Source organism: Copadichromis virginalis, linkage group LG13, assembly GCF_057382275.1.
Source record: "Copadichromis virginalis isolate Kocher_CV1m ecotype Utaka linkage group LG13, C_Virginalis_male_GT1.1, whole genome shotgun sequence".
Taxonomy (NCBI): Eukaryota; Metazoa; Chordata; class Actinopteri; order Cichliformes; family Cichlidae; genus Copadichromis; species Copadichromis virginalis.
Genome location: NC_140630.1, coordinates 11,575,554 through 11,594,948, shown reverse-complemented (window position 1 = coordinate 11,594,948; position 19,395 = coordinate 11,575,554). Strand labels below are relative to the sequence as shown.

Here is a 19,395-nt window from a genome sequence, read left to right as displayed (position 1 = left end):
GCTGTTAACAGAGGGGGATAGGTGAGGTGGGAACAACCCAATGCACTACAGCTTTTATTTGTTTCGAGCTCTGTCTTCATCTGCCCACTCGCAAGGAGGTAGCCCAGAAAAGAACCTGATATTTCTTTGCATTAACTTCCTCACATTTTTCTGGTGATCAACTGGGTCTTTAGTAACTTTAAGTTATACATATCAGCTTCCACCTATCTTTACACCAGCTTTCTTCTCATTGGTTACCCCTGACAAACAAACATTTGATCGTCAGGTGGGTGGGGCTACTGTGTTCACAGGCAGAGCTGTGTTTTTAAATTTTTTAAAACCTCAAATAAAAGAAAATTAGAAACCCAGAAGATGTGTGAGGTCACGCTTATATATTTTATATATTTATTTACTTATTTTTAGGTTGTGACTTCTAGGACTCTGTGATAATGTGATTCTCTGCAGGTGTGCTCATGTGCTAGACAGTAAAGTCTAAAAAAGTAAAGTAAACCTTGGAGACAGGCTGCTAGGGATTATTATACTCTACCTACATTAAACCACCTTTCTTTGAACAATGTTTCCTTAGGCTAAAGATAATAAAAGAAGAGTTAATCCTTGTGAACACTAAAGCTCATTCCACCAGAGTATTGTCGTCCACTCCAGTGTTGCTATCTTTGAACAGCCTGTTATGTGTTCTGTGAGGTGTCAACTGATAGCTCTATAAGCGCTGTTGCACTACCAGTTGTCATTCCTCCTAAGCGAGTGCTTTTTCATATTTCAGTGGTGTAAAATTAGTCTAGAAATGTTTACAAAAGCATATGGTATGATCCATGAACATAAACTAAGATTTACAAATCTGCACAATGATTTGCGTGTTTTGACTTCTCACAAATGCATTTGCCAACCCACACACAAATACACAGCAACCTGAACACAGGTAAAATTATTTTGCAAATGCATAAATAGAAATTGTTACGGATTCAAATATTGGGGATGGATACAAGAGGAAAAACCACAATAACAACACTGGTCCGGCCGGGTTGAGTCAAACGATGATTTTAATAGTCACACGCGTGGGAGATGGACACTGTATGCAGACAGCCTCAGATCTCAAAATGGTGGAGCATTGATAAAACTCTTATAGCCTCTGGTGCCCCCATCTTATCATAAAAGCCTAAACATTCACATGCTTTCTCTCACACAGTGCCTAAGCTACGACCTTGGCTCCCCGTTTATCTGCTCCTGCTGAGATGGGGCAGAAAACTCCAGTATGTTCCGTTCTCTTCTAATCAGACAAATAAGGCGATGATTTTCTGCAAACAGTATTTCTTATAACATCATAAAACAATATCATTCATCCACAATAAATCATCAGTCTAATGTAATGCAAATCAGTTTAACAAATGCAATAGTTATCAGCTTCTTCTACTTCAGGAGAATACTGCAAACTAAAACTACATAATAATTCACAACCTTTAATTAGGGGTATAACATGGCATAAAATAATATTATAATCTAACAAAATCTATGAATGCATTAAGTTTAACTTCACAAGTCACATAATTTAAAAATTCAGTTATTTCAAGCAGCTTCCCGTGAATTTCAAATGTATATATATATATATATATATATATATATATATATATATATATATATATATATATATATATATGCTAGCCTTTTGAAAATAATTTGCACAAATCGCCTACCTTTTGAGATTTTGGATTGGATCAAGGGTAATGAAACGTGCCCGACATTCAGCGAGTGTTAAGCAGTGTAGGCAGAGACAAGCAGCCAAAGAGAATGACATTTGCCTGATAAATGTCTTTTTCACCTTTCAACAAAGAGAGTGGCAGTGAATGAAATGGATTAGTGGAGTGAAAGTGGGCGTAAAATGCAGCAGCCAACCAGGTTTAACTTAATTTTACAAAATAAGAAGCTTGCAAATCTTTACTAGTTCAGTTTAACGGGAGTCCTGATCTCCAGAAATGATTTCGTTTAGTTAACTTTTTCTGTTACAATTAAAGAGGCAGTAAAGAGAAAAATGCTGTGAAGCAGAAGAGGAGCAAGATGATGTAATACATCTAAAATGCCACAAGAGGGAAGCCAAGCTCACCTTAACTGCCAAGAAAACGATGGTTTTTCCACTTTGTTTGTGTTTTAACTTCAAGTGGAATTATTCAGAATTATTATTTAATGATTATATTATATTTCGTTATTATTAAATAATAATTTAAATAAACATTTCGTCACTCCCACTGAAAACACAGATGTCCAGATAAACAACATCAACTTTTTGGAGTTTGTTTCTATATACAAATAATTCATTTCTTCTTACAGTAGTGAGTCAGGAAACACTCAATGGTTAGATTTCTGTGAAAATCCTGTCAATCAATCATGTCAATATTTGACCGGGACTGCTAGGCTCCATCTCTCCATCAGAGTTTCAGAGAACTGGGGAGTGTTTGAAGTTCACAAAGTTGTTTTAGTCTCATTGGCTTTGGCACATTTCTCATAACCTTGTTTGAAGTTCTCAGCTCTAACATATGTTTTCCGCAACAGATCATACATGCAGCATGTGCCAATATGAAGTCTTTGTCAATGAACAGGTCTAAATAATTGCCACCAAAATAAAGGTTAATATAACACTGTTTAAAAGAATGACGGTGAACACTAGAAGTGTGTATCATTGTTGTCCTACATTTTTATTTTTTTGGTAATACACTATATGTGATTTCATTTGGTCACAGATTTTTATCACACTAACAATTAAATGTACTTCCTTGCAGTGTAACTAAAGAAGAACTGGCATATATGTTGCTGCACTTTTATGCATCTTCATATTGCAGCACACCTCTTCTCCCCTTCCTCCTGTAAAAAAAAAGTCCCTGTAAAATAAATATCTGAGATGATTTATATAATGAAACAATGCTTGTTTACAATTTGACCGGATTTTGGACAGCCGTTCTTCCTCATTTGCCTTAGAGCATTTCCAAATATTAAGGAAGGGTGAAAATGACTCAATCTGGTGTGATAAACTGTTTTGAAGGATTTCACACATTCCTTGAGCCTTTTGAACACCTGAGTATTTATTGTCATGACAGATTTATGGTTCCAAACATTGTTCAGTTTTATCCAGTTTAATCATCATAGAGAGGAAAAGGAAAAGACTATTTGCTGGAGCTGGAGTTAGTCGAGAAACTGTTTTACTCTTGTTTTGTCAGAAGCTGGACACACTAACATAAGACACAGACCTTCACAATAAAACAGGAAACCACACTGTGGGGCCATGACGCAGGTGCAAATGTCAATTTTAAATTTCCTGACATCTCTGAAAACTGGCTGGCATATAGATGGTGAATACAAAAATCAACTCTTGTGACAGTTTGACAGCAGCCACAGTGATTTCATAGGGAGCTGAAATGTTCTAAACTCAGATAAGACTGATTCTGATGCAACATCTCAAACAAAAAACTGTCACAGATGGCATCATCAAAGTGGTAATACACTGATGTCCACAGAGGGGAGACGGTAGACAGTTTGCAGGTTAGATTTACTGTACAAAATGAAGAAATGTAGACAAAATAAACACAGTTTTCAGATGAATATTTTCAACAGAAGTAGATGTAGCGCATTTGTGCTCATAAAGTTTGAATTTGTGTTTGTATATATTGGCAATGCGACAAATCACCCAGAAAAACTAAAAAATAATCATTTTGAACCCACTGTTTCTGGTTTTGTGATAAATGAAATAGCAAAAAAGTAAAATGAGCCACATTTACTGAAATGTATTCAGGTCAGAGCAGCTTTGACAGGATATCATGAGTTATAGTCATTTACAACAAACATGACATATATTTTTGTTCCTTTACCAGCTAAATGAAGATCCTCACATAAATCAGGTATAAAAACTTTGTGTGATTTTAAAGCCGTAAAAACGGTTTTAAAGGCTTTAAAAGCAACTCATACACAGCTCATCACCTGAGTGCAATTTTATCTTTAGTTTAAAAAAAATGTACAAATGGACAATGATCCACCTGTTTTAGCCACAGATATCACATTGATTTAATGTAACTACTGAGGTAACAATACTTTTTGATTTGTAAACAGCATATTCCTTATTTTGTAAAGAGCAATCATCTTAAATGAACAAAGCACCTACCGACTACCACTAGAGGGGCTTTTGCATGACTTTCAATTTCCTGTTTGGGTTAAAACAGGAAAATTTCTGTCTGTTATTATCTTCCTCTCGATCTCACACAACATGCAAAAATATCTCATCATCTCGCTTTCACCTTCGTTTGTTGCCCTCAATTCCTGTCGGCCAGACATCAGTTATCACACTGTTAGAAGTCGACTAACTTCTTATCTGACAGTCTGACTTTAGTCACTCTGACTTTGTAGCTGTGTCAAACCATTGTGTTGTGTTTCCTTCTTTTCCTGCTTCAGTGATAGTTTTTGCCATTTGAATTTAAAAGGTTTTAAATGTTCACACAGGTGTACACATGGGTATTCACAGACGCGGACTAAAGCTTTCTTGGCTGCTGCCTCAAAGCACACTGTGCGCTGTCTATCTTGCGTGCTGCACAATATCGTTTATTATTTAGTAAATATTGATATCTATGACTAGCTAGTTTATTGTGATGGTGCTTTGTTTTCTCTATTATTATGTTGCTCTTTGTTGTTTGCTGTCTCCTCTGTTTTTTTTTTTGTTTGTTTGTTTTTTTTTTTTCTCCATACAGGTGACCCAGGAGTTCTTTTTTTTTTTTTTTCTTTCTCTCTCTTCCCCCCCCTTCTCACCGTCTCTTCTCCCCTTTGGTTTTCTTTCTTTCTCTCCCCCTCTTTCTCTCATTCATTCCCCCTGTCCTATTTATTTAAAAAAAAAAAAAAAAAAAAAAAAAAATGACAAAGGATGAACTGAAGCTCTGCCATCACGTAATGTCGCATACTGCTGTTTCTGATGTCATTTAGAAAAAAAAAAAAAAAAAAAAAAAAAAAAGGTTTTAAATGTTTAGCGTAATACATCTCACTCTAAGATTCCTCTTTATCTACCAGAGCTAACTCATCGGTCAGCACTGCCTCTTCACTGTTGTGGCTGGAACGTCTGTCATCCAACTCATGGGTCGACACTGCTTCTGCACTGTTGTGGCTGGAAGGTCTGTCGCATAGCTCATCTAACTCATGGATCGCTATTGCCTCAGTGCTGCTGTGGCTGCAACGTCTGTCATCTGACTCATGCATCGGTACTGCCTCTGCATTGTTGCCCATGGAATGTCTGTAGTCCAGCAATATAATGGCCAACCTGTACAAGCTCAGTGTGATCACTAGGCCGTTCTTGATGGCAAAGAAACCAAGCATCTGGTGGAGGACTCTGAAGTGAATAATGACAGTCAGCCTGACCAACAGAAAAGGCCCATCCTGGATAAAGAGGGTCTCTATGATACTCCAAATATCAGTGCTGTGTTTAATAAAGAAGGTTTCCCGGACAACTTGATCTTCTCCGCCATTCTCTTCATCAGATTTGGTGTTCACCACTATGTTGAATAAGAAGAGGAAAAACAAATGATTGACAGTAAAAATGAAGCTTTCCTTCAGGTAGCTGCATGTAGTTTGACAGATGTCACATTTATTTGTTTGTTTTTAAAACAGCTTATCTCGCTTTTTGTTTAAGTGTGAAATTTACCAAGCTATTCTAGTAGAGTCCAAGAATACAAATATGGTCTGAATATAACAGGTCTCCTTTTAATTTAGAACCTGAATGCAGGACACAAGTGGATGGATTAACCAAAGGTTAGAAGTTTTAGTGAGGATGATACAGGAGGAAACCTTAGATAAAGGTGACATTAATTCAGAAATAGTCTTAACAAGTTTTTTAGCCACCCAGGTCAAAAGTATTTTAGCTACGACCAGGAAGAAGGTTCCCAGTGAGCAGAAACCTGGGGAGCTAATAATAATTATTAATAACAAACCAGAGCATAAGATATCCTTAAAGTTAGATACTTATCATTAGAATAACCATTTACCTATTAACAAATAGTAAATAAAGACTCGAGACCACAAAAACTAAGGTTGAATATTTCCTGTAACACTTTGAAAACACATCAGATCAAAATGAGAAAAAAATCATGCTGATATCTACACTGATATATACTGAGTAATGTGATGGGAATGAAAAGATGCCACATTGTTTGATGGAAATGGAAACCTACAGAGGGCTGAATTCAAAGACACCCCAGAAATCAAAGTGAAAAAATGTTGTGAGGAGGCTTGTCTATTTTGCTGAAATTATATTGCAGCAACTAAAAATGTGAGGGAGTAGTTTGTATGGCCCCCCACGTGCTTCTGTGGATGCCTGACAACATTGGGACATGCTCCTAAAGAGACCACGGCGTTACTGCGCTCCTAGACAGTCGGAGGTGCAACTTGGTAGCATCAGATGGGCAAAAAAATAAAGTCCCAGAGATGTTGTATTGGATTTAGTTTATGTGAGAGTGGGGACAAGTCAGTGATATCAATCCTTGATCCTACAGCAGCTGCCTACATACTCTCGCCACATGGGGCATGAGCTGTGTTGTGCACTAGGAGGAACCACACCAAAGCAGCTGAAAACTTATAACCTGCTACCTAATTCCTTTAATTTAAGTCTCGGGAAGTAAAAATGTTTGAGTTAGTCATTTAAAAGCACCGGGGGCTGTAATTTCAACTTACTTGCTGCACTTATGTACTTAACTGTTTACTTACTGGACTGGCTTAGATTTTTAGCCAATTTCTAAACACACTGTTAAGACTGTTTGTCTTTTTCATGACCGGGGAACAGGAAAGGAACTTCCTTACACTGCTGTAGCTCCTTAATAAACACCAAGTATTTTAAGGTACCTGACCTGCTAGATGTAGTGGAAACTGCAACATGCTCCAGGTCCATACAGCTAAGATGACGTAAACCATGGCAGGATTTTTTTCTCTGTAAGAAAAGTGACACCAATATCAGGAACTATATATGCATTTGCATACATTAAATGCAGACTTATGTCTCGATAGGAGAAGCACATTCTTAACGTACAAGCAACACGATTAGCCCCTTACTTTACATCTGACAGCGTCTCACTAGTAAATTCCAGGATGTCCGCTGCAGTGCCAACAAAAGTTAGAAGAAGCTGAGACAACTCATCTTTTGTGACCCCGCCTCCCAAAGGCAGAAGCCACTTCCCCACAATGAGGAGGATGAGCACGATCTGGTGAAGAGCCAGGATCCAGTCATTCGCGCAGACAGTGGACAACCTCTGCTCAGTATTTAAGAAAAGGAAAAAAGATGGCAAGATGTTTAATGCTGAAAACTTGGTTTTCTGAGAAGGTTGAATCACTTCACTCAAAAAGCCATTTGGGATTTAATCTCATCTCTGTCCTTTCAGTAAACAACAGTGAGCCACATGATAGTTTATGATAGTTTCCCACACATACAATTAAAAGCAGTTCTACAGAAGCATTTGAGTATAAGTAACCTGAGACACAGTACAGGTAATATGTCATAAGACCCTGCTGTAAATAAGAGAACCTGAGTTCCTTTGTACAATTTTTTAAATTATTATTTTCAAAATAAATAACAGAATAGTGGAGAAACTTATTAAATAAGTAAAAATGTCTATTTTCTTGGAACCTGCGCTAAACATTTTTAAAACTCTTCGTCAATATTGAGACCCAGGCTCTTATTTTCTAAAAATTATTCCTATTTCTCCAATTAGTGGGCACTTTGTGAATTATCTAGCTCTTAATGCTGCATCTTGAACTCGGCTGTCAAACTCCTAAAGTTTGCAGATGACACCACTGTCATTGGCCTCATTCAAGATGGTGATGAGTCTGCATACCGGCAGGAAGTTGAGCGGCTGGTACTCTGGTGCAGTCAGCACAATCTGGAGCTGAACACTCTTAAGACTGTAGAGATGACAGTGGACTTCAGGAGACATCCCTCAACTCTGCCCCCCCTCACCATATCAGACAGCCCTGTGTCAACTGTGAAGACCTTCAAGTTCCTGGGTACAACCATCTCCCAGGACCTGAAGTGGGAGACCAACATCAACTCCATCCTCAAAAAGACCCAGCAGAGGATGTACTTCCTGAGACAACTGGAAGTACAGTCTTCCACAGGAGCTGCTGATCCAGTTCTACACTGCGGTCATTGAGTCTGTCCTGTGCTCCTCCATCACAGTCTGGTATGGAGCAGCCACTAAACAGGACAGGAGCAGACTGCAGCGGACTGTACGGGCAGCAGAAAGGGTCATCAGCACGCCCCTGCCCTCAATCCAGGATCTGTACCTCTCAAGAACCAGGAAACGGGCAGAGAAAATCATCACAGACCCCTCACACCCTGCACACAGACTTTTCTGCTGTCCTCTGGCAGATGGTATAGAAGCCTGCAGACCAGGACCACCCGACACAGGAACAGTTTCTTTCCCCTCGCCATCTCCCTTCTTAACAGTTGACCTGTCACACTGCCAGACTGCAACTGCACCTTATGTACATGTGTGTGTGTGTGTGTGTGTGTGTGTGTGTGTGTGTGTGTGTGTGTGTGTGTGTGATTTACATTGCTGTGCTTGAGAGCCACCATCTATTGGAACCAAATTCCCTGTATGTGTCTGCACATATACTTGGCCAATAAACACGATTCTGATTCTGATTTTGATTCTGGTCTTTGTCATCAATCTGATGATATTTGAAATGATGAAAGTAAGAGAGACTGTCCACTTTATGCTTTACTGTTTTCTACTTTTCTTATTAAGAGTACTAAGTGAAAAGGCACTGGAATTTGGATGCCGCATTTTGGATAGGTAGCTGAAATAAATTCGTTTTTGTTTTTTTTAAGTGTGACAAAAATGCATTGTTCCTACAGGTGGAGTGGATCAGTTGGATTATTTTATTAATTTCCAGTCAATCTTAATGCATGAATGAAAAATGAAAAAATCAGAGCATAAATAGTTTCACTATGCGTTCAGTCCACACTGCTGCTTAAACAGTTTCCAAGAACTAAATGATGAAATCATCATTAATCATTTTATTTTACTTGAGTTGCTTCAACCTTTTCTGCTGCTCTTTCTGGCTTTCTTAAAGAGAAGTCATTATGAAACAGTCAATAAGCTGTTAAGTGTCTTAGCATAAAGAAATAACAACCTTTACAGTGGTAGTTCAGCCTTCTTAGCGAAAGACCAGAAGAGGAACAACGCCACCGGATGTTATTTCTGTAGAAGGTTATGTCAGTCTGCCCCAGGGCAGCTGTGGTTACAACTGTAGCTCGCCTCCACCAGTGTGTGAATGTGAGAGTGAATGAATAGTGGAATTGTACAGCGCTTTGAGGGCCCGAAAAGCGCTATATAAATGCAATCCATTACCATTATTATTATTATTATTATTATTATTATATGTCCCTTCCTGGCTGAATACAGAGAGTTTCACTCAAAACATTGGTAGAAAAAGTGGAAAAACTGGTTCTCTCTGATTAGACATGGATAACGAAATAAATTCCTGGCAAGTCTGTATTTGCTCATTGCTTGTCCCATTTGAGCTCATTCTTGTATTTACAGCACTTCACATAGCACAGTGATCTTTCTCATTTCATTCATTCACAGTTTCTTTCTTTTTTCTCTCTTTATTTCTGTCACAGAACCATAACTTAACAATTCAGTCACTCTTACCTTAAGTAAATTCTGGTTTGTGGTGTTTCCCTGCTCGGTGCTTCGATTCCACAGTCTTTGCAAAGTTTCTATAGAATCTAGTTTATTGCACTGAAAACAATTTAAAGAAGCTTTTGTGAGTGAATTTCACGGGGTATTTATTGTTTTATTGTAATTAAATCTTATAAACCTTAACATTAATAGCAGATGTGACATTTGATAGAATCGGTCAATAAATGTACATGGGGTACCTCTAGATCGCTGGCTTTGTCTTGCTGGTGTTGTATCTCCAGAATCCAGATCGAGGGAATAATAGTAATGAGGAAGAGAAAGATAGGAGGGGAAAACCTACAAGACAACCAAAGGCATTCAAAAATGTTTAAAAAAAAGAAAAGTGATAAGCATGTTTACTTCAAGCATGCAGGAAGACTGAAGAGATTAACTTGAAGTAATAAAAGTCAAGGGGTATCGTACCACCATTCGGGACAGTTTAACTATTAGCTTCCCAGCTTATCAATATAGTAGCAGCAAAGGTACAAACTACTTAAATATGCATGTAAGGTACACCGGGGTCGAGATAAAGACTAGGAAAAGATGAAAATGCATAATTTAATCATGCATTATACTGTTATACTGTCTATTAGAGGGGGAAAGTGCAAACGATAGAGCGGAGATGAGTTTGAAAGTAATATGAGTAGCTTCAGGCATTAAGTAGCCTAATACTTAAGGATAATATAATTACAATATTACACCACTTTTGTTTTTACCATCACTTGCATGCATGCTCCTTTATCTTACCATTTATAATCCTGTCCTTTTCGCATCTTCAGTGTTACTATCATTTCAACAACAAGCGGCAACAAAAGAAAAGCCAGAAACAAGTAATTGTTATCCTTCTTAACCGATGCCACCCTCAACACTCCGATGACAGCAACTAAAATAAACAGCGCTCTGGTGAGGATCGCACTCATTAATTTAGTCAGCGCCATGTCGGTGGCTTAACGCAGTTCACAAGTGATCACCTCAATTTCCAGTGTTCACTGTGGCTTTTACTGTAAGTGAAACAAAACCTTTGGGAATGCATTTTCAAATAAAGTTCCCATGGATAAAGCCCCGCCTTGTTCCTCAGGCACAACATGAAAAAGCATGGGTCCATGTAGGGGAAATGACAGTAGAAGACCAGAAAAGGAACTGTGGTTTGAGTTTCTTAATAAACCGCTGGTGTATTTGTGAGTCATAATTCTGGTGTTTCTGGCTTCCAAGGAATAAAGCAATTTTTTTAAATGACTGTAAATGCTGCCGAGTAGCCTAATGTTTAATGTGAAGCTCATGATGTAACTCACTTTTTCTTTTTTGCTGGGCCCCCCTATGTTTTACATGAAAAATGTTCGCGCCCCCCCCCCCCCCGCGCGTGCACGCACGCACACGCACTAACACATCCTCCAACCACACACACCCATATTTTGCTCCATTGCGCTTTATTTCACACCTCAAACATTTAGTAAACAATTAAGCAAATACAAGTAATCTGCAATAAATTACGGGTAGTAATAAAATAAACTACTAACTCTTTTACACCCTAAAAAATTATTCAGGGGCTTAGTAAATATCATTATAATTCTAAGTTAGATGACCTTGATTAAATCTTTGAAAATCACAAAAGTGTTATCTTGAGTTGAAAATACTGAAAAGAATGCTTAAATTTTCAACACCAGTTTTTGAGTTGAACTGAGCTCTTTTGTTCAAGTTTATTTAAAAGAAAAAATTCTGTATTTGAAACACAGGGTGCATTATTTAAATCTACTCAATATATCTCATAGAAAGTACTCATAATAACTGAGACACTGGTATTCATACTTATCATTGTCTTTAACTTTAATTATTAATGGTTCAAAAATCAATATAATTTTGTCCCCCAATACTAACTTAAAACTTTGAGTAAGACTAATGACCTTTGGCATGTACCGCACGCGAGGAGCATGGCCTCATGGGAGATTTTCTGCACGTTGAACGAGACAGACGCACATCCACTGCAGACTTGGTAACGTTTTCAGGTAAGTGACCAATTCTTACATTAGCTGTCTTTATCCACACCGTTCTTTTATAACATGTTCTGAAGAAAGCGTTTGTCATGGTGGCTCACTTTTCGCAGCGTGTTTGTGCACGTTAATTTAAGTTTTCAACCCGTCTTCCAGTCAAGGCGGCGGGAAACCGCACCCTTTTATCCTTTTACGTTCTGAGTCGCTATCTGCGTTCCGGGTAATTTGACCGGAATGTCCCGGTACCAGCGACCTGACCGTTTAATTGGGGGCATTTTAGGAACCACGTGAAAGCAGGTGTGCTCAGACATTTCTAGAAAATGGCCCTGTTGAGTCGCGGTGCGGGAGCTGCGGTAGTCACGCGGCCTGACTCACTCTGTCAGGTTGTTCAGGAGGAGATGAACAGACGTCATCAATGGCTTTGGTAACTAAGAAGACCTGCCCGCGGAACAGTTCATAGCAGCAACCATGCTGCTTAGCTTTCTTGTTCTATGTGGGGTCTTTCAGAGCATATAAGACGCTGCTTTCAGCTTTGTCCCGAACAGGGCCAGTTTTTGAGAGAACGCTGACAGGACCGCCCGGGTCAGCAGATTACCTCATCCAGGGCCGGTCCAAAGTACTATGGGGCCTTAAGTAAATTTAGACTGGGGGCCCTACTTCCTTTCAGATCCCAGAAAATAATGAAAAAAAAAAGCTTTGGTCCTTTTGGTCAAGCCAAAAGTACCATCATTTCCAGTATAGTTAGTATATAGTTAGTATAGTATAGTTCCAGAAACACTCAGTTTATTTAAATCCAGGTTGAAGACTCACCTATTCTCTGCTGCATTTGAATAAAGCACCAAATCCACACTTTTAAGCTTAAATTTCAAAACTTACATTTAACTACTGATTTTATCTACTGTTGTGATTTTATGTTTTGATTTTATATACTGTTTTGTTTGTTAGTTAGTTTGTTTGCTTGCTTTAATCAATTTTAAATCATGCTTTTTATTTGTTTTTGTTTCTCTGTAAAGCACTTTGAATCACCTTGTTGTTGAATTGTGCTATACAAATAAATTTGCCTTGCCTTGCCTAGTTACTCCCAATTTACATAAATAAATGTTTATTTCAATCCAAGCTAAACTTTCTTATAAGAGATTGGTGTTATGGCAGATTACTCAGTGACATGTTTTGTAATGATAAAGTTTTGATTTGTATTTTTTCAGCACCATCTTCACCACCAGGAGAAAAATCTGCATCAACTACAAAGTAAAGCAGGTAATTTTACTCAGAGGACTTGATGCGTTAAATTTTGGAAGGATATGATATTGTTTTATACAAGCTGAGTAGTGGATGGTGATACCACCTAAATATTTATACTGGTTTTGTGGTGGGTTATTTTAGTCATACAAATGCCAAATCTAAATTTTGAGAATTTTTCAGTTCGGTAAATATATTGATGAGTTCATGGCCTGTCATCCAGTGTCACCATGAGTATAGGCGCAGCCCTTTAAGTGGGTATTCCCCTTGTGCGCGCAGCACTGAAGTATTTTAGTCCACGCCCACCTGCTGTGTGGGCCTCACCCTGGTCTAGTATAAGTTACGGTGAGACCAGGAAATCGGCTCTACCGTTTTTCTTCAGCCAGCGAGACCATCCGTCTGTGTCCATCCTGCCAGACCGGCTACATCATGTCGTATGACCGACATGCCGTCTGCGTGGGCTGCCTCGGTCCTCACCATGCGGACCTTGCCCTCACACCTTAATCCTATTGCTGCTCCTGTTAGCTCCTCCCGCCAGAGGAAAAGCAGCGGAGGTCAGCCTTTTTCAAGGCTGATGCTGAGGAGGCGTTCCCACTAAGAGAGGCACTCGCTGGAAGAAGCCATCGAGTTCTTCGATGGTGGGCCGGAATTGGATGATTCCACCCACCGTGAGGAAAACGGCAGTGGTGGCAGCTCCACTGCCTCCCAGCTGGGCAGCCTGGTGACAGAAGGGTGGATGAGCCGACGCTCATCCACCCCTGGCCTTCACATGTCGGCAAGGACGCCGCTCCCAGTTGTTGGTGCGCTGCTCCTGGATCTGCCTGGCATCATCCAGGAGGCAGCTGGTGAGAAGGAACTTCCCGTCCCTCAGCCTGCTCCACCCCCATCTGATGATCGTGGCTCAAGAGTTGGGAGTTCGCCTTGTAATCGGAAGGTTGCCGGTTCGAGCCCCGGCTTGGACAGTCTCGGTCGTTGTGTCCTTGGGCAAGACACTTCACCCGTTGCCTACTGGTGGTGGTCAGAGGGCCCGGTGGCGCCAGTGTCCGGCAGCCTCGCCTCTGTCAGTGCGCCCCAGGGTGGCTGTGGCTACAATGTAGCTGCCATCACCAGTGTGTGAATGTGTGTGTGAATGGGTGGATGACTGGATATGTAAAGCGCTTTGGGGTCCTTAGGGACTAGTAAAGCGCTATATAAATACAGGCCATGATCTGGCGGGAAGGTATGGCTCCACTCACTCTCGTTGCCCAGATCCCATCTGGCCTCAGTTCCCAGGGATGATGACCAACCTCTCTGAGGCAGCAGCAGAGCCAGCGAAGATTAGAGCGCCGGTCTCTACCTAGGGCTTCACAGAGGGCTTCACAGACCGGAGTTTTCCGCCTGTTCCCCCTCTGGAGCCGAGCCTCGCTTCAGTTTTCGGCACCAAAATGACCAAGGTCGTTGGACAGCGACCGGCCCATCCCGCCAAACTTGACCAGCTGATAGCAAGGTTCACTGATCGCGCACATCAATGCACTGTTCAGTCAGCTGCATTGACTAACAACACTGATTTGCTAGCGTTTGTCATCTCCAGGAAGGTGGAGGAAGCAGAGCTGCCAGAGGAGCTGAAAGGCTTTCTCTGTAAAGCCGCTGACACGATTCTGAATATGTGCGCCACTTCAGCGGTGTGTTCCTCTCGCATCGCTGCCTGGCAGACGATGGTTCAGAGGGCAACCTGGCTCCGCCTCTTCCCTCTAAGATTATACAATCTCACAGGGAAATAGTGCAAGCAATTCATAACATAAAATTTAGAAGCTTAGTGGAAGATAATACTTTATGTTGAGGGTTTAGTCTGCATACTGAACAACTCCACTTATATGGATTTATGTCTGGATGTGTAAATTAATCTTTTGCATGTTAGAAAATAAGGTCCAGGTTGCAAAAAATGGTAGATTTTTATTTTTTTATTTATTTTTTTTGATTGAATCAGAATTTTGGCCTTCAGATTTTTTGTCCTCTCCCATCCAGGTCAGTGCAGCGTTTCATAGGATCACGACCCTGAACCTTGAACCAAAGTTCATGTCATCGTTGGACTTGTATTCATCCAAACTCCTGTCCTTGTTTCAAGCCAAGAAAGGTGCTGCTGGACAACACCACAGGGCACAGTTAAACCTTCTGCTTCAGGTAAGGAAGATTGCATTTTCTAACCACAAAAACGTTCCAACACAGCATTGAAGAGGCCCTTCCACTAAAAACGGCTTTTCTTAGGTTTCTGTTCAATATTTTAGCTCCACAGGTGTTCTTACCTTGATGGTGGGTGTGAAAACAGGTCAACAACAGAAAAAAAATAGTTATGTTTAAGCTAGAAATGGTAAGTCATGTTTTAAATGTGCAAATTTTGCCTCAGTTGAGACTTCCTGTTTTACAGAGTGGAAATTCCATCGAGAAAAAACGAGAAGTCATCATCAGATGTTTCATTGACCATCTGGGAGAGGATCCAAGTGCCTTAATCAAAACCTTTGAGGTTGGTGCAATAAATCTGTTTTAGGAATATTAGTACCGTATTTCCCGGACTACAAAGCGCACCTGAATATTAGCCGCACAAGCTAAAATCAGGGGAAAATCCTGGTTTGTACATACATTAGCCGCACCTGACCAAAAGCCGCAGGTGTTTCAATGTTGACTTATCATATGTAAGAGAATATGCACAAAGCGAATTGTCAGGAAAGAGATGGCTGTTTGGAGACACACCCCTTTTATTAATATCTTGAAAAACAAGTTATGGGTACATATTTGCATAACTTTTTAGGTATATGTACAAGTAGCGGTAATTACAAGTAGGACACATGTACTGTGCTTCATAAATGAGTAACAAATGTAGTACATAACAATAACCTGCAGCACACCAGAAAAATAGATTCAGACTACCTTTTAGGCTCAGGTGCAGCGACACGGCTTTAACAAGAAGAAAAGTCAGTCATTCACCACCATCTTCCTGCGCACTGAAACCACCAAAGTCCTCTTCTCCAGTGTCGGAAACGAACAGGCTCAGGATGGCTTCGTCATCCACTCTCCGCTTCTCTCCTTCGTTGTCACTTTCAAAACCAAAGAAATCCTCATTGTCAGTGTCAGAGTCGAACACCCTCAGAAGGGCCGTGGCGGTGTCCTCCTCTCCATCATGCAACAGTCCAGCCCTTCAAATCCGTTGGTGATCGTGGATGTTTTCACACTTTTCCACGCTGTCAGAATCCACCGGTGGAATTGAGCATAACTTGCTTTTCGCAAGTTTATCACCGCTCGTCATCCACGCCTCCCGCTGAACGCGTAGCGCTACTTTGAAGTTTGTTTTTCGCGCTACTTGTACGGCACTGTGTTGCCTGGCGGATGGACATGTGACCAACATACCACTCTTGAACCCCGATACTGTGTGTCTGATCACATGCCCTTCCGCCAGGCAACAGCGGAACAAACAAAACAAATCTTACGATATGACAAAAATCATGGACAATCCAGAGAAAAGCCGCACCTGACTAAAAGCCGCAGGGTTCAAAGCTGGTGCAAAAAGTAGCGGCTTATAGCCCGACAATTACGGTAGTTTATTTTAGCTTGTGAGATCATAGAAAAGTTTTAAGATACTGTTCTAAAGAAAAAAAAAACACTTCAAAGCATACAAAAGAATAGCATTTGCATTTGCTATTGCTATAAGATTTTGGAGCACAGTGTCTACATATTATGAGTACCGGTGATGTCATACAAATGAAACCTTTTGTTTCAATGTTTGGAAATATGTGAGCTTAAAACAGTTGTTTCTCTTTTTAAAGGATGGTGCTGATGCTGTCTTTGTTGAAGAGGCTTTGGCTGAGGAGGTGATGAAGATTTACCTGCTGCAGAATCAAGACAGGTCAGGCGAACCTACTGATGTGGGTATTGTTATTGAAGGCGTTACTGTTCTGGGCAAACTTGGGAATCTGAGCAAAGCCTGTTGCTATCTTTTGGGACTGTGCTATGCTCTGGATCTGAAATACCCCAAGAATTTCAAATGCACATTTGAAGCATTTCGAAAAGTGTTCATGGAGCTGGATCCAGGAAACCTTTCTGTCAAGGTTCAAAGACTGAAAAATGACCTCTGTTCATTGTAGACAAAATTTCACAGGGCTGTTCTTAAAGTGTTAGACTTGTTAAGTGACATGTAATGCTCATCAAAAGGTTCAGTTGCGACATTACATTGTTTTGACATTCCTGTTCAGAAATAATGTTTGTACCATAAACTGTGTTTTTGTATTAACTTTCCAGATTCACATTAAGGTGTAAATGGTAGAGTATCATTATGGATGTTTTTTGGTCACTCTTTAGTTATAATCTTCCCAATTTTTTGGAATCAAAATAAGATGTTCAAAAACTATGTCACAGTGCAAATGGTTTTTTTTTCAGGATTTATATTTTTTTGGGATCTTAATTTTATTTTTGTCATTTGACCTTTTCTGAAAAGGTAAAGCACTGCGTTCACTTGAGCCACTTTTATTCTTTGTATGGCAGGTACATTTTTCTTGTTGTTAGCATCAATATGCCAGTTTTACAGAGTTTTATCAAGCATGCCAATTTGGATGCAATTTTATTATATAAGGCTGTTGTGACTGAAATTTTATCCAAGTTTTATCCACTGAATGTAGAACAGATTTCAGCTCACTGTGTTCAGAGAAGGAATCTGCTAAATGTGTGATTCACAAAAAAGCTGTTTAAAATAAATCATTGTGAACAATGTTGAATTGACGTGGTTCTTTTTTCCTGTGTGTGTGTGTGTGTGTGTGTGTGTGTGTATAAATAAAATAAACACTTAATTGTAATTAACGTTTTTGCTTAAATTAACTTAAAAATATTAAGTAAATTGCACCATTATTTAAAAACAAATAATTGTAATGGTGTAGGTTAAATGTGCCAAGCATTTCCTAATTAATATTTTATGTAGTTTGAACTTTTGGTTACTGTTGTTTTAACTTAGATTTTCAATTGTATTTACTCAATTTTGTATGTTACTGTAACATCTTTAATTGTTCATAACAACTTATTCCATTTTAGTTGGATTTACTCAATTAATAAGGTGTATTTAAGAGATGTGATTGTTTTTGCATTTACTCATTATTTTTGAGTGTAAAAGTGTTGCACCAAAATATTTAAGTAATTATCAGTTTTAGTTCTTAGAGTGTACGCTACGTCCACACCTACACGGGTATTTTTGAAAACGCAGCTGTTTCGTCGTAAACGGCGTTTCGAATCACCGAAAACATATTTTTTAAAACCCTTTTTTGCGTTTAGTTGTGGATGAGGAATACAGAGTTTGACACAACGTCAAAGGTATGTGCCTTTTTTCACGTCAGGCTGTGCGCCACATTGTTTACATGAGCTGCATTGCAGAATGGCAGACAGAGACAAAATACTGTTACCGTTAATCTGACTATCCTCAGGTTTTACACGCTTATATATACACAAGCAGTTACTGTCCCTCTATTTAGAAAGGCTGACGCATCAGGGTGTAATTATTCTTACTGTAGTTGGTTTTTTTTTCCTGAGTAATAATATTCAACATTGCCATCAATACATTTTTAAAAAAATGTGTCTCTGTGCAAAATGGGTTCAAAAACATAAACAACTGTAGGATACTGTTTGTCTGTGATTTGAACCGGGGGAACAAATCGTGGCAGGATCAGTCTGATATTATTTGTATCCCGCTGTAACTTTACTGTATACAGAGCTAACATCTCCAAAATGTCAGGAGTAGTTAGTCATTACAACAAGTGTTTGTGAACTAAAAATCAAGAATGTGGGATACTGTTTGTCCGTGATTTGGAGAGCCCAGCGCTGCTCCCGACAAAGGGAAAACTAATTCTGCAGGGGAGACCTACCTCGGCACTTGTGCAGGTGAAACCAAAGGGAAGATATGCTTCACCAGATTTTCTAGTCTTTGGCTTAGAATGAAGTTGGTTTGGAAACATATTCAGCGATGCTTCATCTCCTGCTTTGCGTTTCTGTGGGCGCCCGTGCTAGCAGTGCCCAAGCCTTTTGTTTTTTTCCTTTTCATACCGCGCCCCCCCTGCCATGGCTCTGGGCCCCAATCACTTTGGGAAGGTCTGATGTAACTACTGGTACTGAAAATCAAAAAAAAAAGAAAAAAAGTTAAAGCTAAAAACTTAAAATGTTTAAAAAAACAACAACAAAAATTTAGTTTGCATTTAATTTTTATTTGTTCATAGATTCTCATCACCCTTGCAGTGCAACGAGGGAAGAACTGTCATGTATATCACATCTATTTTGTGCACTGTTATTCATGTTCATCCTGCAGCACACCCCTACTCCCCTTTCTCTGCCTGTAATCCCTGTAAAATATATATCTCAGACGCGTTATATAATGAAACAACGCTGATCTTTTTTTTAATAATTAAAAAAAAACAAAAACAAATCTTAACGAATAATGAAAATGGCTGCTGTACAAAATGAACCAATAC

General features: G+C 39.5%; 2 protein-coding genes across 3 annotated transcripts; one reads left to right on the top strand and one right to left on the bottom strand.

Moving 5' to 3' along the window:
* Nucleotides 1–2,678: 2,678 nt before the first annotated feature.
* On the bottom strand, nt 2,679–10,682 carry LOC146695280 (transmembrane protein 26-like). The gene is made up of 7 exons (XM_085477297.1): nt 10,440–10,682; nt 9,893–9,989; nt 9,663–9,752; nt 7,063–7,259; nt 6,861–6,940; nt 4,980–5,513; nt 2,679–4,457 (listed from the first exon to the last, which is right to left on the bottom strand). Exons 1-6 carry the CDS (start codon nt 10,628–10,630, stop codon nt 5,011–5,013), a joined length of 1,158 nt encoding a protein of 385 aa, XP_085333423.1. The 5' UTR covers nt 10,631–10,682; the 3' UTR covers nt 2,679–4,457; nt 4,980–5,010.
* A 576-nt stretch (nt 10,683–11,258) lies between these two features.
* LOC146695279 (uncharacterized) lies at nt 11,259–17,661 on the top strand. 2 transcript variants are annotated; one of them, XM_085477289.1, is made up of 5 exons: nt 11,259–11,695; nt 12,886–12,937; nt 14,924–15,079; nt 15,324–15,419; nt 16,717–17,661. In XM_085477289.1, the coding sequence occupies exons 3-5, from the start codon at nt 14,975–14,977 to the stop codon at nt 17,032–17,034; spliced, it is 519 nt and encodes a 172-aa protein (XP_085333415.1). In that variant the 5' UTR covers nt 11,259–11,695; nt 12,886–12,937; nt 14,924–14,974; the 3' UTR covers nt 17,035–17,661. The 2 variants fall into 2 exon arrangements, with proteins under 2 accessions (XP_085333415.1, XP_085333414.1); XM_085477288.1 differs by lacking the exons at nt 11,259–11,695; nt 12,886–12,937 and having other exon boundaries at nt 14,042–15,079.
* Nucleotides 17,662–19,395: the final 1,734 nt, after the last annotated feature.

Bases quoted from the DNA above. Each gene is read 5' to 3' on its own strand.
- LOC146695280 (XM_085477297.1), bottom strand. From the start codon at position 10,630: ATGGCGCTGACTAAATTAATGAGTGCGATCCTCACCAGAGCGCTGTTT. The intron at 7,260-9,662 runs GTAAGAGTGACT...AATACTGAGCAG, and splicing joins CAAACCAGAATTTACTTAAG to AGGTTGTCCACTGTCTGCGC. The intron at 6,941-7,062 runs GTAAGGGGCTAA...CTTTTCTTACAG, and splicing joins GAGACGCTGTCAGATGTAAA to AGAAAAAAATCCTGCCATGG.
- LOC146695279 (XM_085477288.1), top strand. From the start codon at position 14,789: ATGTGTAAATTAATCTTTTGCATGTTAGAAAATAAGGTCCAGGTTGCA. The intron at 15,080-15,323 runs GTAAGGAAGATT...CCTGTTTTACAG, and splicing joins AGTTAAACCTTCTGCTTCAG to AGTGGAAATTCCATCGAGAA. The intron at 15,420-16,716 runs GTTGGTGCAATA...CTCTTTTTAAAG, and splicing joins CCTTAATCAAAACCTTTGAG to GATGGTGCTGATGCTGTCTT.